Source organism: Medicago truncatula, chromosome 1 (genome assembly GCF_003473485.1).
Source record: "Medicago truncatula cultivar Jemalong A17 chromosome 1, MtrunA17r5.0-ANR, whole genome shotgun sequence".
Classification (NCBI taxonomy): domain Eukaryota; kingdom Viridiplantae; phylum Streptophyta; class Magnoliopsida; order Fabales; family Fabaceae; genus Medicago; species Medicago truncatula.
In genome coordinates this window covers 37498967-37520048 of record NC_053042.1, presented here as the reverse complement: position 1 = coordinate 37520048, position 21082 = coordinate 37498967, and the positions used below count along the sequence as shown (strand labels likewise).

Genomic DNA, 21082 nt, shown 5'->3' with positions numbered 1-21082 from the left:
TAATCAAAAAAAATCAGGGTTCTAAGTTTTTTGAATTGGGGAAGAAATTTGACATCAATTCATGGAAGAAATTTTGGGGATTTTGAACTCTATGTAAGGAATTATAAAATTAGGGTTCCAAATTTATATATTTGTGGAAGAAATAGCTGTTAATGAGGAAGAGGAGAAAGATCCGTTACTCACAAAGAAGAGAGAGAGCCATTGCCAATTTTCTGAAAATCCATCAATTTGGTCCTTGGAAATTTTGTGTAAATCAATCAGTTTGGTCCCTGCTTGCGTGGCATATGACGTGGTAAGTTTTGTAAGAGGTTAAAGTTACACGTCACCTCCGTTAACAGACCAACTTAATGGAGGGACTGATTTGATTGACATTTTGTAAATTCAGAGATTAATTTGATATTTCGCAAAATTCATGGACGAATTTGACCGATTTTTCAAAATTCAAGGACGAATTTGACCGATTTTTCAAAATTCAAGGACGAATTTGAGGTATTAGTCTTACCATTTCCATTCCCTCTCTCATTTTTCATTTCTTTTTCAAACCTCAAAACCAACCAAACAAGGGTTTTCTTTTTCTCTTTCTTCTTTTCATTTTTATTTTATCACTATTTCACACTCGAATTTTCTCATACCTTGAGAAATTTTCCCTCTCTGATTCTTCTTCTTCTTCTTCCTCTCATGCTTACAAATTCCCTACAATTTTCAATTCTGGGTCGTGGTCATTCTCCTCAACAATTGCACAAAACGACCCATTTAGATTTTTTTCGTAGTTCGTGGTGACCCATGATCTTTTTTCGCTGAAAGTTGCGAACTTGGTAACTGGGTTCTACTCACCGAAGTGATAGAAGAAGAATAAGCGAAGGAATTGAAGTGATTGTTGAAGAAGTGGGGTTTAGGGTTTTTGGTGAAGTTACGAATTTTTGATTGAATTAGGGTTGTTAAGTGTATGAGAGATTGAATTGTGTTGTGATGGATGTGGACGAAACTGGGAAGTTGGAATCTTTGGACCCAGATATGTTGCTGCTTCAAGAAGTGTCTCCTTTTGCATTGAAATCGAGTCCCGTTGTTGCTGAGGAGCTTTTCTCGCAGTGGCTTTCACTTCCTGATACTTGTCGCCTGGTACATACACACATAGTTGATTTGAACTGAACTAGTTGTAGTTTTATTCATGAATGTACTCTGTAGCACCGACACTTCTGATTGAAACCGTGTCCGGTGTCTACCGTGTGTGACACCGACACATGTGGCTGCATTCAATTATGCTATTTTTTAATGCATTATCAGTGTTGATGTGTCAGTGTCGTGTATGATGTTTGTGTTTGTGCCGTTGCTTCATAGTCAATGAATGATTTTGGTTAGTGAAATTGAACTAAAATGGGGAATATGGATAGTTTTGTGCAAATTGAAAGTGTTTTTGTATTGTTTCGTGAGGGGTTTTTAGTTAGTGAAATTGGAGTAAAATGTGATTGTTAATGTTTAAGTTTGGAAAGAACACCCTTATATTATTGTAGAATCAGAAAAGTTCTATAGAAGAAAAAGGAAATTACAGTATCGTATTAGGTTTTTTTTTGGATGTTAGTAATTAGTTTATAAGCCCTAATATGATAGTGGCTTATTGTATTATTATTGGATTGGATCCTTTGGATCACTTTAGCTGCATGATTGTAACTAAAAGTAGCTTGGATTTTTCTGTGGTGTTGTGTATGCTATGTCGTAAAAACTTGTTATCTGAGTGTTTCTTCCCTTTTGTAAGTAGCTTTATTGTGTATAATATCGACCCCAAATACATTAGTTTTTTTAAAGAATTTCTTTAATTCGGTTTTAGGACCTCAAATAGAACAGCAGTGAGAGAAGAGAGTCTCTGGATTTAAGTTTTTTTGGGTTTTCTCTTATTTGGAGTCTGGGTTCAGGTGAGGTCAGGTCACATGACCCAAACCTCCTTTTTTCCTGATTTCTTTAGAAATTTCCTCTTTTTCCGCCGTGTTCACTAGATTCCTTGCTGTTGCCACTATGCAAGTCCTACCATAAAATTGCAGTCTTACAGATTTCTGTCACTGCAATCTGCCATGGCCCTTCCGTGGTTGTTATAAAACTTTAACTTTCCGTATGAAAGGTATAAGCTGTCTCATGAATAGTGTGAATTCATTTTGAAGTCTCTTACATGACCCTGTAAGAGACGTCAAAAGGACAATGTAAGACTCCATTTTTGCTTTTATACTTTCAAACACAATTAACGAACCTCTCCTTTTCCTTGATTAAACTTTAAGACTCCCATCAGCCAGCCATAGAAAGTGGCTTCCAATTTAATGTTTTGTACAATTGAACTCTTCTGTGGCCATAATTTTTAGTCGTGGAACTTTCCTCTACCTTCAAGATGACTTTTGAGGCATAGCAAGTGATTAACTTTGCAAAAGCTTGTGCATTAAATTTAGCATATTGAATGCTTATATGTTTCTGAATTTGTTTTGTTCTGACAATAGACGGACGATTGTTCTTTTGTTGCGTTCATTTTAATCACCATCTTATAGAGCAGTTTTACTTCAGGAATAATCTTATACAGTGCTTGCAGACAGTTGTATCTATTTTACTAGCAGTGGATGCCGGTTTGTGGCAGCTAGCCAAAGATCTACCACAACAATATGGCAGTTGGCATTGTGGTGTATGGCGGAAGTGTAACTGTTATAATACACACACACACACACACACACATACATATGAAATAATTGCTGAATGATGAGGCTAACTTGCCATTAGTAGAACCGCATACAACAAATAGAATAGGGATACTCGTTAATTGGACTATAAGGAGATGTATGTAAGGACACCTGCCAATGTTCAAACTACTGACAACAAACAGAATGGTGAGATTGATAATAATAATAATAGAGGGAGCAGAATAGAGAGGAGAACCATTGAACAAAGAGGGTAGATTCTCTTCAATGGAGTAACAAAAAAAAAAAAAACTCAGAACAGAGAGGGATGTAGTGGACAAGACAGATAGAAGGATAGAGAGGTAGACATAACAGAACAAAATATGAGATTGGGAACACACAACGGAAATGGAGGAAAAGAGAACAAAAGAATATAGAGACACTAAGAAAATTGCAGTTAATGAGATTGGTTGCCCACCAACAATGTGTGAGCAGGTGATTTTGGCGTGAGATGGCGAAGGAGATGGACAAACAGAGAGAGTGAGTTTGATATGAGATGGCAGAAAATTTGCACGCTGATGATCTATGTGGAGCTGGGTTCTTAAAACACATGTTAGGAGTATTGTAAAACAGGTTTTAATTAACATGTTTGTCTAAATGGTTTTTTCCTATAATTGTGCTTTAACCTCCGTGACAGTGTGTCCATCCCTATCCCTACATTGCAATGCAAATAGCATCCCAATAGGCTGCAGTACATAAATAAATATAATAGTCAAAGACCTAACATAAGAGCCGTAAAACTGTAGTGCAGAAATAAGACGGTAGAGTGAACTGCGGAAATATAAATGCTTCACCGCCGGAGGAGAAGGCAATCACTGTAGGAGATGGTCTTGTTCTGTTTGAGCTCTCTCAGACGTAACAGAGGAAGACAGTTCAATAGAACCATGGTGAGAGAAGAGAGAGCCTCTTGATTTTAGTTATTTTGGGGTCTGGGTTCAGGTCAGGTCACGTGACCAAACCCTTTTTTTTCCTGATTTTTTAAAGAAATTTTCGCTTTTTCCTCCATGATCACTAGATTCATTACTGTTGCTACTTTGCAAGTTCTGCCATAAAATCGTGGTCTTTCAGAGTTCTGTCACTGCAATCTGCCATGGCCCTGCTGTGGTTGTTATAAAACTTTAAATTTCCGTATAAATGAATAGTGTAAATGTTAAAATTTAAATTTATTTTACGTCTCTTACATGATTCACATATGGCTCAATATTGAGCTATGTATTTTTATAGAATATATATGTTCTGTGACAATTACTTGAAAGCAGAAAAGGAAAATTTACTTAAAAGGTATACAATATCCCATGAATTGTGTAAGTTTATTAGCAAGGCTGATGAGTTTTGATATTATGCTGTCCTAGGCCCTAGCACTAGATATGTTTTAATCTATTTCCAAATTTTCCTCTACAAAAGCATTTCCATTTCTTTTTTGCGTGCTTGTTTGTTTAATCTGCATAGCTGTATTTTATGCATATTTCCTTCAGGGTTTTATTTTTTCATGGATGCGTTCTTAATACAGGTTAAGTCATTGCTTGCTGACGCAAAGGCTGGAGTTCCTTTTAGTGCACTTGAGAACTCAACAAATACAAATGCTCTTTCAATCAACCCGTTACCTTCCTTATTTCCTGCTGCGAGTACACCACCACTTTCACCACGCAGTTCGTCTGGTTCCCCACGAACCATGAAACAGAGAACTAGCCCTTCTTCATTAGGTTCTCCACTAAAAGTACTCCGTGAACCTGTAAGGGAGATAATTCCTCAGGTATTTGTCATTGTCTTAACTAATCGTTTGTTCTTTTTCGTAAAAAAATATTGGTTATGTCTAGAAAAGATTAATTCCTTGTATGGTTATTAGCATTACTTTGAATGTTTGCAGTTTTACTTCAAAAACGGTCGTCCACCTCCAAATGAAATAAAAGACCATTTCGTGTTTCAAGTTGATAATCGATTTTATGGTCATATGGATGGTTTGCAATTACTCGGTAAGAACATGATATTTGTGAGCTTATTGGTTCTATATTCTCAATTACAACATCATTCTGGAGAAATACTAGTTTTTTTTTTCAACCTAGTTTTTGTATTCTAATGTCAGAATTCAAGTCTTTTACGAAAGAGATATGCAAAATTCCATCATTTTTCTCGACTGCTCTTTTCAAAAAGATTGATGTCAATTTGACAGGAACCATAACAAGGTACCAAATCTCTTATTGGACTTTTCATCATAATAGGTCATTGCATCACATGAAGCTTTCTGAATTTATTTTAGATTTAGCTCTAATTTTTGTATAGATGCTGTTTCTTTTAACTGGATATATAAAGAAGGAAAATACTAATGAGTGCCCGAAGGGCACAAGTTAAGGAAACTAATATAGTAATATTTTCTTGGAAAATTGTGAATTCAACTTTTTTAAAGTTTAAAAATTGTTCTTTTCAATAAAAAAAATCTACTTTTAGTGTCCTTAACTGCCCTTAGGACACTTGTTAGCATCACCCTATAAGAATAAGGAAAATAGGGCTGCCAGATGTTTGCAGATAAAATAAGCAGTTGGAATGTGTTATAATTTTTGACTGAATAGGTTATGCTCCATAGGGTTTACACTGTTTGGTGCACTTTAATTTTCTAATATCGCATTCTTTCCCGTGAAGCACTGTTTTAAAAACTGAACCGGACATGGAACCAGCGAGACCACTGAGTCATGGTTCAACTTCTTTAATCCACTCGAACTGGGACAAAACCACAATCAAATTGTTTAAATAAATGAACCGTAGACAGATTGTTTAATACCCAATTGGTGGGACCCCTTCCCAGACCCTGCGTATGCGGGAGCTTTAGTGCACTGGGCTACCCTTTTAACTGTACCGTAGACAGTGACCGTTCACGGTTCAATCGAATTATCTGGTTTGGTTTTTAAAACATTGCTTGAAAGAAATGTAGCTTAACCTTAGCTCAGCCATCACTGATACTCTGATAATATCATTTATGTTTGGATGACAATACTAACCCAGGGAAAATACTGCCCTTGGTGGTTTGACTATTTTATGGGTGGTGATTTCAGAATTATTTTTTAGGACTCATAAACTGGACCCTCTCTTTGTTGTTTGAATTCAATATTGAAGTGAATTTTGAATTTAGTAATTTACACAACTAAAGTTGGTAGTTCTTGGTGACACTTCTGGGTAACTCAATGCAGGACTATAGTCTATAAAAGATAGAGATGGATGTAATGTTGTCAAACTTAAGAGAGGGTGAAAGATTGTTTCTGGATGATCGTAACATAGATAGTTAGGTCCTACGCAAAATGCAAAATTTTACATATACACACAACACACATGTTTGAGTGTGTGTGTGTGTGTGTGTACATAAAAAATAACACAACAAGGAGGCTAACCTCTAAATCAAAACACTAAACTAACTCAAATTAAAAAATTCATTATCGACATCATTATTAGTTCATATCATTTACTATTCAATAGACTAATGAAAATAATACCTGATATAGTTTTTATCATATTATCTGTTCAGTCATTGTTAATTTTTGACAAGTGGTGTATGATGTATAGCATAATATATTTTTAATTAGTTTTTGAAATATGTCACTCGTAATATATTAACAACAAAATATGCGTGTAACAAAAGCATTATTTGTTTTACCTGATCTGTTATTGGTTATTATTTACTACCTTCCTCACTATATAAGACCCTTTAACTAATTCACATCACAAGAAATTAAGAAAAGTTGGATATTTTAGTTACTGACATTAAGTTTCTTGATTTATATTATTTTTCTACAATTACCCTTAAAATTATTTTCATCTCACTCTTGCCACCTAATTGTTCACCTACTTAATATTATATTGGGACTCGTCAAAACAGATTTTCCCCCACTCTTCACAAGACAGAGATTGTAAAGTGATTTACAGTATTTTAGTAAAAAAATAATTAACGCAAAAGAGAAATTAAAGAGGACCTTATAAATGGGAGCATGCTAACTTCTCAAAAGGGTTTTGTACAAAGGGAGGGAGGTAGCATTTGATCCAATACTGTAATAGATGGATAAATTACAAACAAATGATAAAAGCTGGCTCATTTATGTGTTTCCACTGATAGAGCAATCAGGAAAGCATCACCTGTTCGTTTTTAGATGAATTGTAGCAGTCATTTTCAAAATTATCTGGGGAAAATACCACCCTCAGTTTTCCAGTTCGTTTTTTTATTATGAAATTTATTGTATGTGCAAAACTTCTTTTATCGTAATAGATCATTTGTGGCTTTTGTTGAGAACTAGAAGGGTAATAGATTTGCTATTATTTACTATGAAGTTGTTTCCGTAAACATTTGGTCCTGTTGGACTGATGGCTTTACCATTTCATATATATTTTAGGGATCAATTTATTGACTATTGGATTCGAGGCAACATGTTAGCTATGGATTTACCGACACAAATATATACCATATTGAAGCAGCCACATCGAACATACCTTGTACAGGTTTGCTTTGTTTTATATAAGCTGTCATACCCTTACTCCCTAAGTATTTTGCTGTTTATCTCTCAACTCTCAACATGAATTATTAAAGGCTTACTAAAATGCTATACATTAGAATTAGAAATGTGTTTACGTTTTCTATTTTTAATGTAGGATGATTTCAAACCTATCTTGAGGGAACTATTGTCCTCTCATCCTGGATTGGAGTTTTTGCAAAGCACACCTGAATTTCAGGAAAGATATGGTATGTATGATCATATTATTTAGATTATTACTTTGTTTTTTTTATATATAATCAGATCTCTTAGTCGCCAGCCTTGCCCAATATCTAATTCTGATCGGCCTGTTTGGAACACTTTTAGTATCTTATTTTGGGGATAATTTCCAATGAAATGTCTGACAATAAGATTTTCCAATTAAGATATGATTTACTTTAATTTTTTCTTTTCCTTCCCCCTGTTTTTCTTATGGGGTGGGCATGCTAGAATGCTGACTATCTCATAATATTATCATATTCTATCTTTATTTACATCACATATATTTTATATGTTTCAAAAAAATGTTCTTGGGGTATTTCTCACTGTTGTTTTTTGTTGTGGTTAAAACAGCTGAGACTGTCATACATAGAATATTTTACTACATGAATAGATCAGGAAATGGCCGACTTACTCTAAGGGAGTTGAAGCGTGGGAATCTAATTGATGCCATGCTGCATGTAGATGAAGAAGAAGATATTAATAAAGTTCTGAGGTAAAGGTTTTAGCTAAAAATGTTTGAAAAATCAACTATATTTTTTACTTAAAACATGCCATCTTAGTACTCTGAATGAATGCAATACATACAAATAACCAAAGATGTGCAAGCCCATGACTGATTTTCATTTCCAGTTTAGTTGTCTCTTCATAGTTCGATCTTTCTCTGCTTATTTCTGTTTGCTACATTTGTTCTCTGTTGAAATTTCAGGTACTTCTCATATGAGCACTTCTATGTCATTTACTGCAAATTTTGGGAGCTCGACACAGATCACGACTTTTTCATTGACAGAGAGAACCTTATTAAATATGGGAACCATTCTCTTACATATCGGATTGTTGATAGAATTTTTTCCCAGGTCTGTATGTATTTTCCATCTTTGTTAGCATGCCAAGTTTAGTTTTACTGTGTATGGCTATGCCAGGCTTGTACCGTGAATTCAGTGTTTGGAACAAATAACTTTAGTCTTTAGGGATTGATTTGATTTATAAATAAAATTCTTTGTTTGGAAAGTTTTAAGATATATTCTTATCTGACTTTGAATCCCTTTGCTTTATGTTGTGATTGTTTAGAAGTCCACTCAAACTTGGTTATATGATTTGATTTTAGTTTTAATTATTGAAGTTGATAATTTTGCCTTTATCAGTTTCTCTACATTGCATAGTCTAACTCAAAGGGTAATAATGTAAATGGCTTAAACAAGAACGAGTTCTATTCATTTTGAAGGTATTCTAAATGTGGAACTTGATTTGCAAATAAATTCAAATTCTTTTGTTTAATGATGAGTCCTGAGCCTGATAATTGTTTCATCAATCAATCAAGTCTATTTTATATTTTTGTATGTCTTATTTATGCTAAAACTGAGACAGGTTCCGCGAAAATTTAGCAGTAAAGTTGAAGGGAAGATGAATTATGAAGATTTTGTTCATTTCATACTTGCAGAGGAAGATAAGTCATCTGAACCTAGTCTGGAATACTGGTATACTCCCTAGCCTTCTCAAATACTGAAGATCCTTTTAGCAGCATAGAAAATCGTACGTCTTGACTGATATATGTCAACTTGGATGATAAATGAAAGCTAGTTATTTTCTCTACCATTTGATTCACACAATTATACTGAAATAACTTATAATTATTGTTAAGGTATGATGCTTTAGATAAAAGAATGAGAAGAATAAGATAAACATATATTTAGGGTGAAATATAATTCTTGATAAAAAAAAAAGGGTGAAATATAATTGATAATGATTTGATATTAACTTGATACAAAATTCTAAACACTAACCCCTATTTATAGGCATACAAATACAAGACTCCTAATTCTAAATAAATTAATAGGGAAATCACGAATCAAATTATGATAATGACCAAGTTTTATGAAAACTAATATTAGTAGATAATATTACAAAGATATTATAATATATTTCAGATATTCTTACCAAAACAGCAACGCTGAGTCGCCGACGATGTCAATAAGAAAATTAAAATAATGATAATAATAATGACGATGGTGACAACTTTTCATGTGCTTTATAGCGGTTCTTGTGGTTCTTTTGTTATGTCATACCGTTACTTTTTATGCTCTTCTTCTGGATTGTAATTGTTCAATTGTTATTGTTAATTTATTAAATCGGGACTCTTGTGATTCAATCAATTGCAGTGTGATTTCAACTTTTCAAGCATTGTTTTTTACTACTCTGCATTATCAATTACAAATCAGTACCCCGCCTGCATAAGCCTGCTGTCCCTTTTTAAATAACTCTGTCTATGCTTCAGATTAGTTGGAGTATTGCTTTCAAAACCGGGCTAGACTAAGCTAATTAGACGGGTTTGAACTGGATACTGTATAGTTGTATGATCTATTTAACAAAAAACCTAGTTAATTCCAAAACCTGTGAAAACTAGCCTAAAACATGTGACGAGCTAGTTTCAGCTGGTCAATTTCATTCTTTAGTCTTCCTTTTTTTTCTAAAGAATACTTTTAAATTGATTGAAGATCCAGTGCCATGTTTCACTTTCGATAAACTATTAACCCTATCTTCCTCAGCCTTTAAATTAAATTGAATCTCATAGATTTTATTCTTCACAAACCTTGTAGGTTCAGATGCATTGATTTGGATGGAAATGGAGTGTTGACACCAAATGAAATGCTGTTCTTTTATGAGGAGCAGTTGCATCGGATGGAATGTATGGCCCAAGAGCCAGTGCTTTTTGAAGATATATTATGTCAGCTTGTTGATATGATTGGACCAGAGGTCTCTCCTTTATTCATGTTTTTGCTTCTTTGTTTGTTTTGTTTTTATTGCTCTACCGTATAGCATGTGGTAACTGTCCTATGTTTGCAGAGTGAAGGATATATCACATTACGAGATGTGAAAAGCAGCAAACTTTCTGGAAATGTTTTCAACATTCTTTTCAATCTCAACAAGTTTATCGCTTTTGAATCTCGTGATCCCTTTCTTATACGTCAGGTAGAAGCAAGTCTTAGGTTCTATTTCACTATCAATGAAGACCTTTGGCAATATTTTGTTGGTAAATTCTAATGACAAGGAGGGCACTTTGTTGTACAGGAACGTGAGGATCCAAATATGACCGAATGGGACCGTTTTGCGCATAGAGAGTATATTAGGCTTTCTATGGAAGAAGACGGTGAAGATATGTCAAATGCCAGTGGAGATGTCTGGGAAGAATCACTTGAGGCCCCTTTCTGAATTTCAAGTAGGTAGGTTGAGTAGTACATTGCATGTCACATATTCATTTCATAATAAATATATTGTATTTGCCAGCAGAGGTTGGTCTAGTGCATGTTTGGATTCGTGGTAAGAATGGCAGAATCACAATGAGCCATTGCGAGTTATTAAAAGAAAAAACCACACTTCGTAGCTTCAGCAAAATCATGGTTCACCATGATTTTGTCAAACTTACTGCCTATCCAAACATATACGTAGTTGGTAAGGACTCGGCTCATATTCCACAAGGACGTGAGTTTGAATCTCGCTACCGATTTAAGAACCTTATCCGAAAGTAAATGTAAATACCTTTGTAAGCGTCATTTGATTCATGAGACTTTCCTCGACTCTGATAGAGTTCTCGGGATCCAACTGATCTAAACTTTTTATTATAAAATATACATATATGGTATTTCTTGCACTACCTAATGGATATCATAACTTGTAGGTGAATCAAAGGCTAAGTTGTGCTTCTAAGAATCTTCACACTCTACCATTTGAACATGGGAGTGGGAGTAGTATGCATTTGGAGGTATTGGTATTGGAGGTAGATGTCTAATTGAGTGCTCTGGAGAGGTTCTCCTGAAATTTGTCTAGTAAAGGAAATGAGAATAGCTACAGGGTACCAGCTGGTGCAGATTTATTGTTCTTGTTCATATACTTTATTTTTTAGACTAATCCATATGGAATTTAATTTCTGTAAAAAGTAACTGGAGGGTTTTTTGGTCATCATTCCTTTTGAGTTTTGGTTGTTTTCATGGTTTTGTTTTCTTACTAAAATTTTCACAATTAATTGTACTAAACTTTCAACTTGTTTCTTTAGTTTACTATATAGCGAAGATACATACAAGTCAATATAACTAAACCATCATAGCGTTGTGGATAGTTAGTTTTCTTAATGGAATAGACAAAACTTATATCAAGATTCAACTATAAATGACGTGTGGGTAGTTAGTTTTCTAAAATTCAACAATAGATGTTTCTTAATGGAAGTTATCTAATGTTTTCAAAGATCATGAAGAGGATGTAACCAGAAAGTTGAAATTTCATTGTTATGTTAGTTAGTACAGTTGTATTTAAGTTTAGATAGAGTAAATTAGAAATAACTAAACCTTCAACACACTAATCTTATGAAAGATTAAACCTAAACTATAATTCTGTCATGGTCACTCAACCATAATGGTAAGTGAGCAGGTTAAGTTAACTGATTATAAGAACTTGGGGGTTAAACCTACTCAACTTTTTGTTCTCTCCTTCGATGTACAAGTACAGCCAGTTCAAGTTGTTTCTTTTCTTTTAAATTTCCTCAATTGTATTTGTTAAGTTTAGGATGTTAATTGCTAAATTATAGCAAAAAATACATCTCTCTTTCTAAACTTGAAGACAGATGAGAAAATGTAAATAATGATGATTTGTAATGAGAATATTGAACTCTTTCTAATCATTTTATTATTATTATAAGAAAATAGAAAAATAGATGAAGGTCACTTCAATTTAAGGCAAGACAGAATCCTCAAACAAGGATTACGACTTATATTACAATTTACTTATTGAAATCTACCTATGTTTGGATTGATATTTATTTTGTGTGAACCATATATTTTCTGTGTGCATCTGCAAACACTAATATTTTGAGTTAGATAAGATTAAATATGAACAGTAAAACTCTCCTTTAAAGGATTTATCACTATTGAATTTATATGGAGGAGTTTGAATGCATAACCTCTAGTTAAATTAGAAAATATCTTTATCATCTTATTCAAATATTCTTGGGTTATTTTAGTTTAGTATTATATTATTATTTTTATATATATTTTGTTATATTCTATTCGATGGTTTTATTTATAACTCAACTTTTTAATTCTTTACCAAACCATCCTTATATTCTTGCAAAAACTTATTCCACTTTAAAATGTAATTAACTTATTCTATTCTTCACCTCCAATCCAATCTTACTGAATATTAGCCTAATTATAACAATAATAAAATAAAAATAAAAGAATGATGGTGACCTTTTTGTTGGTGAATGTCTGCAGTATAACAACAAATGGGAAAAGTATGAATGACAACCATATATATATATATATATATAATTTAAATATTTTTGGTCAAGATTTCAATTTTGATTATTAAAAATACTGTTGGGGCCTGCCTGCCAAACTGTTTGAAATTGATTGTGAAAATAAATATTGGACATGCATAAGAAAGTAAAATGAAGATAGTGTTAAGGTGGGACCAGAGTAAAGAAAATCATAGTATTTTAATGTAACATAAACATGTTCTTCTGTTGTGTTATGCGGAAGACACGCTTTGATTTAGTTTTGTTTTCTTCCTTCTGTTCTGTTATTCTTTCCTTTTTTACTTTTCTTTTTCCTTAACTCTGTTACTCTTCAACCTTTTCAATTGCATTGCCATTGCCTCTCTCATCTTTCAATTTCAATCACCATCATCACTTTCTTCTTCCTTTTCAAACCTCTCTCTCTCTCTCTCTCTCTCTCTCTCATTATTATTGGCTTCTACACTCTCTATCAATTTCATTCTACCTAATTTTCATTGATCTCATTCCAAGTTACCTTCCTCTTCCTTAATTGCTGGTTAGTTTTTTTATTTTATTTATATTATTCCAACTCTTGTTTATTTCATCATCACTTTGTTAATCCATACTTAATAGCTTACTTGAGCTTTATCAGGTTTTCACTCTTTGCTTAATTTATTGTTTCCTCTAGAGCCTAGAATCTTATTTTTCTTCTTTCTTACCTCATTCCACTCGGTTCCTTTTGTCTCTTCTCATTCAATATATTTATGTAGTATAATCTTCTCTTTTCAATTCTCATTCATTCATTCATTCATTATTCAAAAGTATGAAGAATTAGTCTCACTTTAATTTTTTGTTTCTTATTTGATGTGACAATGAATTTCTCTTCAATCAAAATGCATTATGTTATGCATTGCTTCAAAGTTTCATTATAGTATAATAAGGAGATGAATGAGACTAACTCACCTTCTTATATTTTTCCTTTAATCATAGATAGCTGGCTTGTTTTCCATAAACATCATCATTTTAACTAACTAAATTATTTATGTTAATTATGGAAGTTAAGTATGTGTGAAATGTATTAGACCATCCCTTTTTTTTTTTATCTAACTTTTGTTTCTGTGTTTTTGTTTCATCATTTAGCAACAAAGAATAATAGCACTGGTTAATTTTTGGTGAAGATGGTATTGGGAATAAGAACAAAGAGTAGAAAAACTGTTTCAGATTCAATTCAAGTTAACTACATCATCCATGTTCATGAGATCAAACCATGGCCACCTTCACAATCACTGAGGTCTGTTCAATCTGTGCTCCTGCAATGGGAAAATGGAGACAAAAATTCCGGCTCTTTAGCATCCAACGTCGGTAACGGGAAAATCGAGTTTAATGAGCCTTTCAAGCTTTCAGTGTTTATGTTAAGAGAAGCATCTAAGAAAGAAAAAAACCGCGAAAATTTCAAGAAAAACTACTTAGAGTTTCATTTGTATGATAGGACAGTGAAGAACCAACTACTAGGATCAGCCACTATAAACTTTGCAGATTTTGGAATTATTAAGGAAGTTAAAGCCATAAGTTTTCAGTTGAACTGCAAGAAGACTTTTAGGAGTTCAACGCAGCCGTTGATGTATGTTAGTATTCAGCCATTTGATATGGAATGTTCAAGCTCATCACCAAGCAGCAACTTGTCAAAAGAATTGTCGGTAGAAAAGGAAGAAAGGGAATCTGTATCACTACCACAGTCAGTTAAAGATGATGATGAGGAAGATGATATTGAAATTGCCTCTTTTACCGATGATGAAACTGATGACATTCCTTCAAATAATTCTGCTACAGAGCCTACAAGAGGTTTGTGCCCTATAAGTGAAAAGTACTAAAGTGATTTATCTTGTGTGCAAAGGGAATCCAATCTACATTTTATGGATATTCCTTTGTTATGATTTGCTAGTAATAGACCATTTCACAACGATTCTATGTCACTCTAACTGGATTTTGCTCAACGAAAAAACTGCTATGATCTTTACATTTGGTTATAGACTTACAGTATCAATTGTTTTTTTCTTTATCGCTGTGCGTATGAACATATGCATTGATCATATGCTTATGTTTGGTTGTATGCTTCTGCAGTTCATGTTCTGTTGGTCTTACCATATTCAGGAGATGACATGACTTATGCTCATTTTACATTTGTATATCAATTACCCTATAAAGTTGGTTTTTGAACTCTAAATGTGTTGTCAGGTTCTTTTAAAATTGTATGTAGATGTAGTTGATAGATACTAGATACATAGTGATGAAACTATGTAGGCTTATTACAGACGCTACAGTTTTTCTTTTGATTACCTGATCTCTGGAGTCTGGACAGATAATATGCGCGCAAAATGCAATTTTCTAATTTGTCATTTTTAATAGCCTGTTGCAATTTGATTTCAGACATCTTTGAAATCAGTGAAGGAGGAAAAAAGGGATCTAATGGAGAATGTATTCAACCCTCAGAAAGTACTACTTCTTGGTTACCTACAAACACAAAGGCTGAAGCATCCGCACAGGTCAATGGCATCGAACCTCCCTCTTCGTCTATGGTTCTACGCTCAGGTATGGCAAATGCTGAGAGTGGAAGGACTTCTGTCCCTAAAATATCTGAGGGAAGTGTCAAGGTTGCTGATGCAAGTTCTGAGATTCAAATAAACATTCAACGATCCCGTTGGCAAGATATCACTGGTAATAGGTTCAAAGACGTAGCTCCATCTCCATACACTTCATCAAGTATGAAACCACGCTTTGAAATATCTTCCCAATCTCAAGTGACATCAGAGGATAGCATAAATCGAGATAGCACAGAAAACCATAGATATAAAGAAAGTTTTCCTGAAAAAGTTAGCAGTGTTTCTAACATTGGTATGATAGAAGACAAAGAAAAAATGGATGAGAGAAGAAAAGTAAGAAAACAGTCAACTGTAAGTAATGAAGTTTTAGAAAATGTGCTTGATAATAATTTTTCAGATGATGAATCTACATGGGCAGGAAAATTTAATAATGATACTCTTCTGCGAAGAAAAAAATCACATGAACATCCAACAATTATTTTGACAAATGATAAAGCCGAGGATGTGAGAAATGAAAAGTTTCCTTTACAAACTACTGAGAGCAGCGGGCAGTTTATCAGGAGTCAAAACCTTGATCGGGAAGAGAAAATTAAAACTTTAAATGGTGTTCATGTTGATGCTGCTTGTCATAAAGACGTTAATGTCAATGGCAGCCTTCTTAATGATAATACTGAATTGAAGGCCGAAGTTGAAAGGCTTCGTGAAGAGCTCAAGGAAGCTGCTGCTCTTGAGGCTTCAATGTACTCGGTTATTGCTGAACACGGCTCATCAAACAAAGTTCATGCACCTGCTCGGCGATTGTCTAGATTCTATTTCCATGCTCGTAAAGCTGGCTCCCCTGATAAAATAGCTAGTGCAGCCCAGAGCATCGTCTCAGGATTTGTTTTTGTTTCTAAAGCATGTGGAAACGATGTTCCAAGGTATGTAAAAGTTGATTTCATAACTTTTTAAACTATGCCGAAATGATATAATAGCTCAGGAGCATACAACTGATCACCGTGTTCTCATAGTTCTAAATTGCAATTAAACTAATGGGATAAAGATTGATTGCCATCGTATCTATTGAATTTTTTTGATTTGTTATCATTTTTCAAAAAGGCCTGAACGTAGATTTCATCATTTTCATGCATTTCATACCAGTTATTAGTTTACTGTTTTGTAACCATGAATAGGTTGACATTCTGGTTCTCAAACATAATATTGCTGAGAGCAATTGTGAGCAAAGGAGTTGAACATAAAGACCTTGGCGATGCTGCATGCATCAATGGTGAACGTTACGTAAATGGTCTCACTCTTCATGAACAAGAAAAAGAAAATACAGAAGAATACTTTCATAACTGGCTGGATCCAGAGACATTTTTAGTCGCATTGGAAAAGGTTGAAGCGTGGATATTCTCTAGAATTGTTGAGTCAGTGTGGTGGCAGGTTGGATCTTTTGCTTTGTTGTCATCTCACAAGAAACTTTCATTTGAAACTGAATGCTCTCTTGTACCTTTTACTGATATTTTTGTTGTTGTTGTTGCCAGACGCTGACTCCATACATGCAGTCTGCAGCAGCTAAGAGCTCTAGCTCTCGGAAAACCAATGGGAAGAGATATATTATCGGTGATCAAGATCAAGGAAACTTTTCTATTGATTTATGGAAAAGAGCTTTTAAGGATTCATGTGAAAGGCTTTGTCCTCTTCGAGCTGGGGGGCTTGATTGTGGTTGCTTGCCTGTGATATCTAGAATGGTATAATTTAACATCCGTATTCGTGATGCAATATGTTTTCAATGCTGGATTCATTTTTATATTCTGATTTTTTACATGTATATGGATGTAGATTTATATGTTCAATTTTTCTGACAAAATATCTAACCTAGTAGTTATATTATTCGTTTATTGTTGAAATGTTTCAAGTTGGATAGATAGTGTGGATGTTCATGTTTGCTCTTAATGATGATATGAGCTATTTGTTCCTATTGTTCCTATATTTATAAAATAATTGAAATGGAACCTGATTGAAATAGGATTTCTCTTGTTTTGGTAGGTGATGGAACAGTTGGTTAATAGACTTGATGTGGCGATGTTCAATGCTATTCTTCGGGAATCAGCCGATGAGATGCCCACGGATCCTATATCTGACCCTATTAGTGATTCTAAGGTTCTTCCTATTCCATCTGGAAAATCAGGCTTTGGGGCTGGCGCACAACTAAAGAATGCTGTGAGTGACTAAACATGTGTTTCTGAACCTTCTTTCTTTTTAAAAAAAACACAAGATTGATAATAATCTTCAGACTTGGATTCTCAATCAGAAATGTTTCTTGCAGTACTCTAGATATGCTTCGCGGCAAGGCATGCTTTTTACAGCAATATGCATTAGCGATGACTTTAAGAAAGTTAGTTAGCATTTACAAGATGTGAAGTGTCTTATGATATTTTGGTGGAATAATTGAAGGAAAAAAACATAATCTTAGTCCTAATAGTGAAAAAAAATGCTAGTGTGTTAGAGGGTATTGTGATACCTCTAATTATTAACTTTTTACTCAAGATATATTTTATAGAAATTTACAGAATTTACCACAACAAATTTGGTGTTTTGAGAAAATGATTTTTGAATTCATCAACATCATTCAAAATTTGGCTTCACTCGAAACTTTCTTAGATTATTTGATCCGTATAGCTAATTATACCTAGTTAGATAAGCTCTGTTGTAATTCCACTAAGGATTTTCTATGTATGTACTATTGGTAACTTCTCGCTGTCTACTCAGATTGGTGACTGGTCAAGATGGCTTTCAGATTTGTTTGGCATTGATGATTGTGACTCTCATGAAGATAACAATGAAAATGATGACTCAAAATATGAACCGCCCTTCAAACCTTTCCCTCTCCTGAACGCATTGAGTGATCTAATGATGCTTCCTTTCGATATGCTTGCAGATCGCTCTATGAGAAAAGAGGTTTGATTACTTTTTATTTTTCAACTTGTGTTTTTCATTTATATTTTTTGGTTTTGATTTTCATCATGCAAAAAACTTCTATAGTTATGTCCAAGATTTGGCATATCATTGATAAAACAAGTCGTCGACAACTTTGTTCCCGATGAGTTCTCTCCTGGACCTGTCCCAAATGCTGTTCTCGAGGCCTTGTACAATGAGGTTGGTTAACTTGTTGCATTGTTTTTTTATTTCTCTTTGATTTCAAGCAATTACTGCAATGCCTATATTATGTGTCTGTCTAAGCATTGTTTTTGCCCCTTAACTTCTAACATAGAGAACATGGTCATCAGTAACATACTTACTATACATGTGAGTTGTATCTCGATTCATAACAAAACCAAACTCAAATCTACGAGTCTTTAGTGTGTGTGTGTGTGTGTATTTTATTTTGGATATGAATCTCATTTTAAATCCTAATCCATTAAATGATTCTCGATTCGTTCTAATGAATCACTACCTAAACTTTGTGTAATAGCCACTTCTTTTTCTCTGCTTTGTATATCCATTAGCCAGCCACGTTTCTTCTTTTGTGATTTGATTTATGACTTGAATCTCTTGAATCATTTTGAAGTTCATATATGACATACCAGCTTATAATTTTGTTATGTCCCTTGTTTTTATTTCAAAACGTTATATTTTATCTGTAATGTATCTTACACTTCACAATTAACTACTTGAATAAATCTTCCGATTCACTACTTGAATATCGATTCAATAACCGTGATAGAGAAAAAAGATATAAGCAAATAACTGAACTATCCTTTTTCTTGATTTTAGGATGTTGAGGATGATGAAGGGTCCATCAATAGCTTTCCATGCAGTGTTGGTTCCACATTATATGCACCACCTCCAACTTCTTCAGTTAAAGAAGTGGGAACCCCTTCACTAAGAAGTGGATCATTTGTGCTTAAAAAGTTATATACAAGTGATGATGAACTTGATGAATTAGATTCACCTCTTTCTGCTCTTGGCATGGATGATCCTAAGAAAAAGTTTTCAGTAGTAAAGGGTGGTCGTAAGGTTGTTAGATATGAACTTTTGAGAGAAGTGTGGAAGAGTAGTGAGTGACATGCATTCAATCATTTTTTTAATTTTTGTATATTTTGTATACAATTTACCCTATAGTATAGCAGTTTTTTTTTTTAACAATAAGAGTAATAATGATGATGGCCTTTTATAATCTTGTACATTTTATTGCAAATGAGAAGTTATTGTGTCATGGTGAATGAAATTTTATCCCTAGCTATAAAACAAGTATCCACATATTTTGATTTCATAATTTGACTTGCATTCTAAGGAAGATCTTTTGGAAAAAGAGCACAATAAAGTTTCCAATATCAACTGGTATAATTTACATTAAACTAGTATAACATAATTTAACGATGGACACTTTTTATCATTTCCTTTTAACTAAATATTCAAACGTTAAGGAATAAATTTCTTTTTATGGATATTATTATATACTCTGTCAGTGTAACTTTTTTTAATCTCACGTGTAAGCTGTAATCATATTTACTACGAAGATTTTCTATAGATGTTTTAAAAATTAATATTATTAGTGTGATGATATTATGATCCCAAATGGTTAAATATAGACGTAAATTTATTTATCCTCCTGAGTTTAACTCATTTGATAAGGGCATTGTATTATATATGCAATGGTTGGGATTCGAAACCTGAATTTCTAACTTATTTATCTTAAGATGTTAATTTTAACCACTAAACTACTTGGGAAAAAAATATTATACATCCTTATTTAAGAGTGTAAATGAGAGTCTAGTTGAATGCTTAAAATTTGAGTTTGACTTGTGAAAAAAATGAATGACTTAGACTTGGCTCATTTAATAGTTTGGTGGGACTCTCTTTCCACGTCTCTTAGGCTTTGTTTGGGAGTTTGAAGGAGAAAGGAATGGAAGGTTTTGGAGGGTTGGAAATATAGGGGGAAATGGTAAAGTCTTTTACAATTTTTGAAAGAGTAATTTTTTAGAGAATGATAAATTAATGCTTATGACTAATATATTTTTAATTTTAAGAATATTATAATTATTTAGATTAAATTTGAAGAATTCATGTAAACCCTCTGAAACCACCCCCCCCCAAAAAAAAAAAAAAAACCCTCCTCCAATACAACTTTTGAGTTCCCCAAATGAGGAGGGTTTTGTATTATAAAGAAATAAAGTGAAACACCAAAGTCTTCCCCTTTCACTAGAGGCACTTATTTTGATCTTATTTGCCAAAATTATTTGATTGTGATATATACCAAAAAAACTATAACCAATGCAATAAAGTAGATATACAATTGTCCCCGTGAGCTTAACTCAATTGGTAAAAGAATTGCATAATTTATGCAGCGGTCATGGTTCGAACTTCAAACACTCCATTTATTCACTTTATAAGGTGGATTTCTAGCCACTTGGTTAATTGACAGGAAAAAAAAAAACAGATATACAATTAAACATGTTCTTTTAGGTCAAGCAAACATTTTCAAATAAAATGAACAATCAAACAAACTCATCATAAATAACTTCTCACATTCAATATCTTTCTCATTCAAACAAATTTATACCCTTAAACAAATTTTTCTATAATAATGTTATATTGTCGATGTCATTGATATATATATATATATATATATATAGGAAAAAGAAGGGATATGAGATAAAACATATATATTTATAATCTTAGTCAAAATCTAACTAATTTTAAAAATAAAAAAAATAAAAAAATTGTTCATAATTTACACATGTTAGTCCAATAAAAAACGAATAGACAGACACTATGTGCCCGTCTAAA

General features: G+C 33.3%; 2 protein-coding genes across 4 annotated transcripts; both read left to right on the top strand.

Annotated features, from left to right (window-relative positions):
* Nucleotides 1-578: 578 nt before the first annotated feature.
* LOC11434607 (serine/threonine protein phosphatase 2A regulatory subunit B''beta) lies at nucleotides 579-11491 on the top strand. Of its 2 annotated transcripts, none has more exons than XM_024781023.2 (13): nucleotides 579-1119; nucleotides 4222-4464; nucleotides 4579-4684; nucleotides 4795-4894; nucleotides 7085-7190; nucleotides 7341-7431; nucleotides 7796-7937; nucleotides 8151-8298; nucleotides 8810-8919; nucleotides 10039-10195; nucleotides 10286-10411; nucleotides 10511-10658; nucleotides 11118-11491. In XM_024781023.2, the coding sequence occupies exons 1-12, from the start codon at nucleotides 970-972 to the stop codon at nucleotides 10649-10651; spliced, it is 1620 nt and encodes a 539-aa protein (XP_024636791.1). In that variant the 5' UTR covers nucleotides 579-969; the 3' UTR covers nucleotides 10652-10658; nucleotides 11118-11491. The 2 variants fall into 2 exon arrangements, with proteins under 2 accessions (XP_024636791.1, XP_003590841.2); XM_003590793.4 differs by having other exon boundaries at nucleotides 580-1119; nucleotides 10511-10662.
* A 1510-nt stretch (nucleotides 11492-13001) lies between these two features.
* LOC11425070 (uncharacterized) lies at nucleotides 13002-19520 on the top strand. Of its 2 annotated transcripts, none has more exons than XM_003590792.4 (9): nucleotides 13002-13263; nucleotides 13848-14549; nucleotides 15135-16227; nucleotides 16480-16732; nucleotides 16834-17040; nucleotides 17339-17512; nucleotides 18062-18250; nucleotides 18335-18448; nucleotides 19067-19520. In XM_003590792.4, the coding sequence occupies exons 2-9, from the start codon at nucleotides 13886-13888 to the stop codon at nucleotides 19355-19357; spliced, it is 2985 nt and encodes a 994-aa protein (XP_003590840.1). In that variant the 5' UTR covers nucleotides 13002-13263; nucleotides 13848-13885; the 3' UTR covers nucleotides 19358-19520. The 2 variants fall into 2 exon arrangements, with proteins under 2 accessions (XP_003590840.1, XP_024636783.1); XM_024781015.2 differs by lacking the exon at nucleotides 13002-13263 and adding an exon at nucleotides 13318-13359.
* Nucleotides 19521-21082: the final 1562 nt, after the last annotated feature.

Excerpts from the sequence above, each read along its gene's own strand:
- LOC11434607 (XM_024781023.2), top strand. The coding sequence starts at position 970 with ATGGATGTGGACGAAACTGGGAAGTTGGAATCTTTGGACCCAGATATG. Across the intron at positions 4,685-4,794 it reads GGATGGTTTGCAATTACTCG|AATTCAAGTCTTTTACGAAA; the intron begins GTAAGAACATGA and ends TTCTAATGTCAG. Across the intron at positions 8,299-8,809 it reads TTGATAGAATTTTTTCCCAG|GTTCCGCGAAAATTTAGCAG; the intron begins GTCTGTATGTAT and ends AAACTGAGACAG.
- LOC11425070 (XM_003590792.4), top strand. The coding sequence starts at position 13,886 with ATGGTATTGGGAATAAGAACAAAGAGTAGAAAAACTGTTTCAGATTCA. Across the intron at positions 14,550-15,134 it reads TGCTACAGAGCCTACAAGAG|ACATCTTTGAAATCAGTGAA; the intron begins GTTTGTGCCCTA and ends ATTTGATTTCAG. Across the intron at positions 17,513-18,061 it reads GCGCACAACTAAAGAATGCT|ATTGGTGACTGGTCAAGATG; the intron begins GTGAGTGACTAA and ends CTGTCTACTCAG.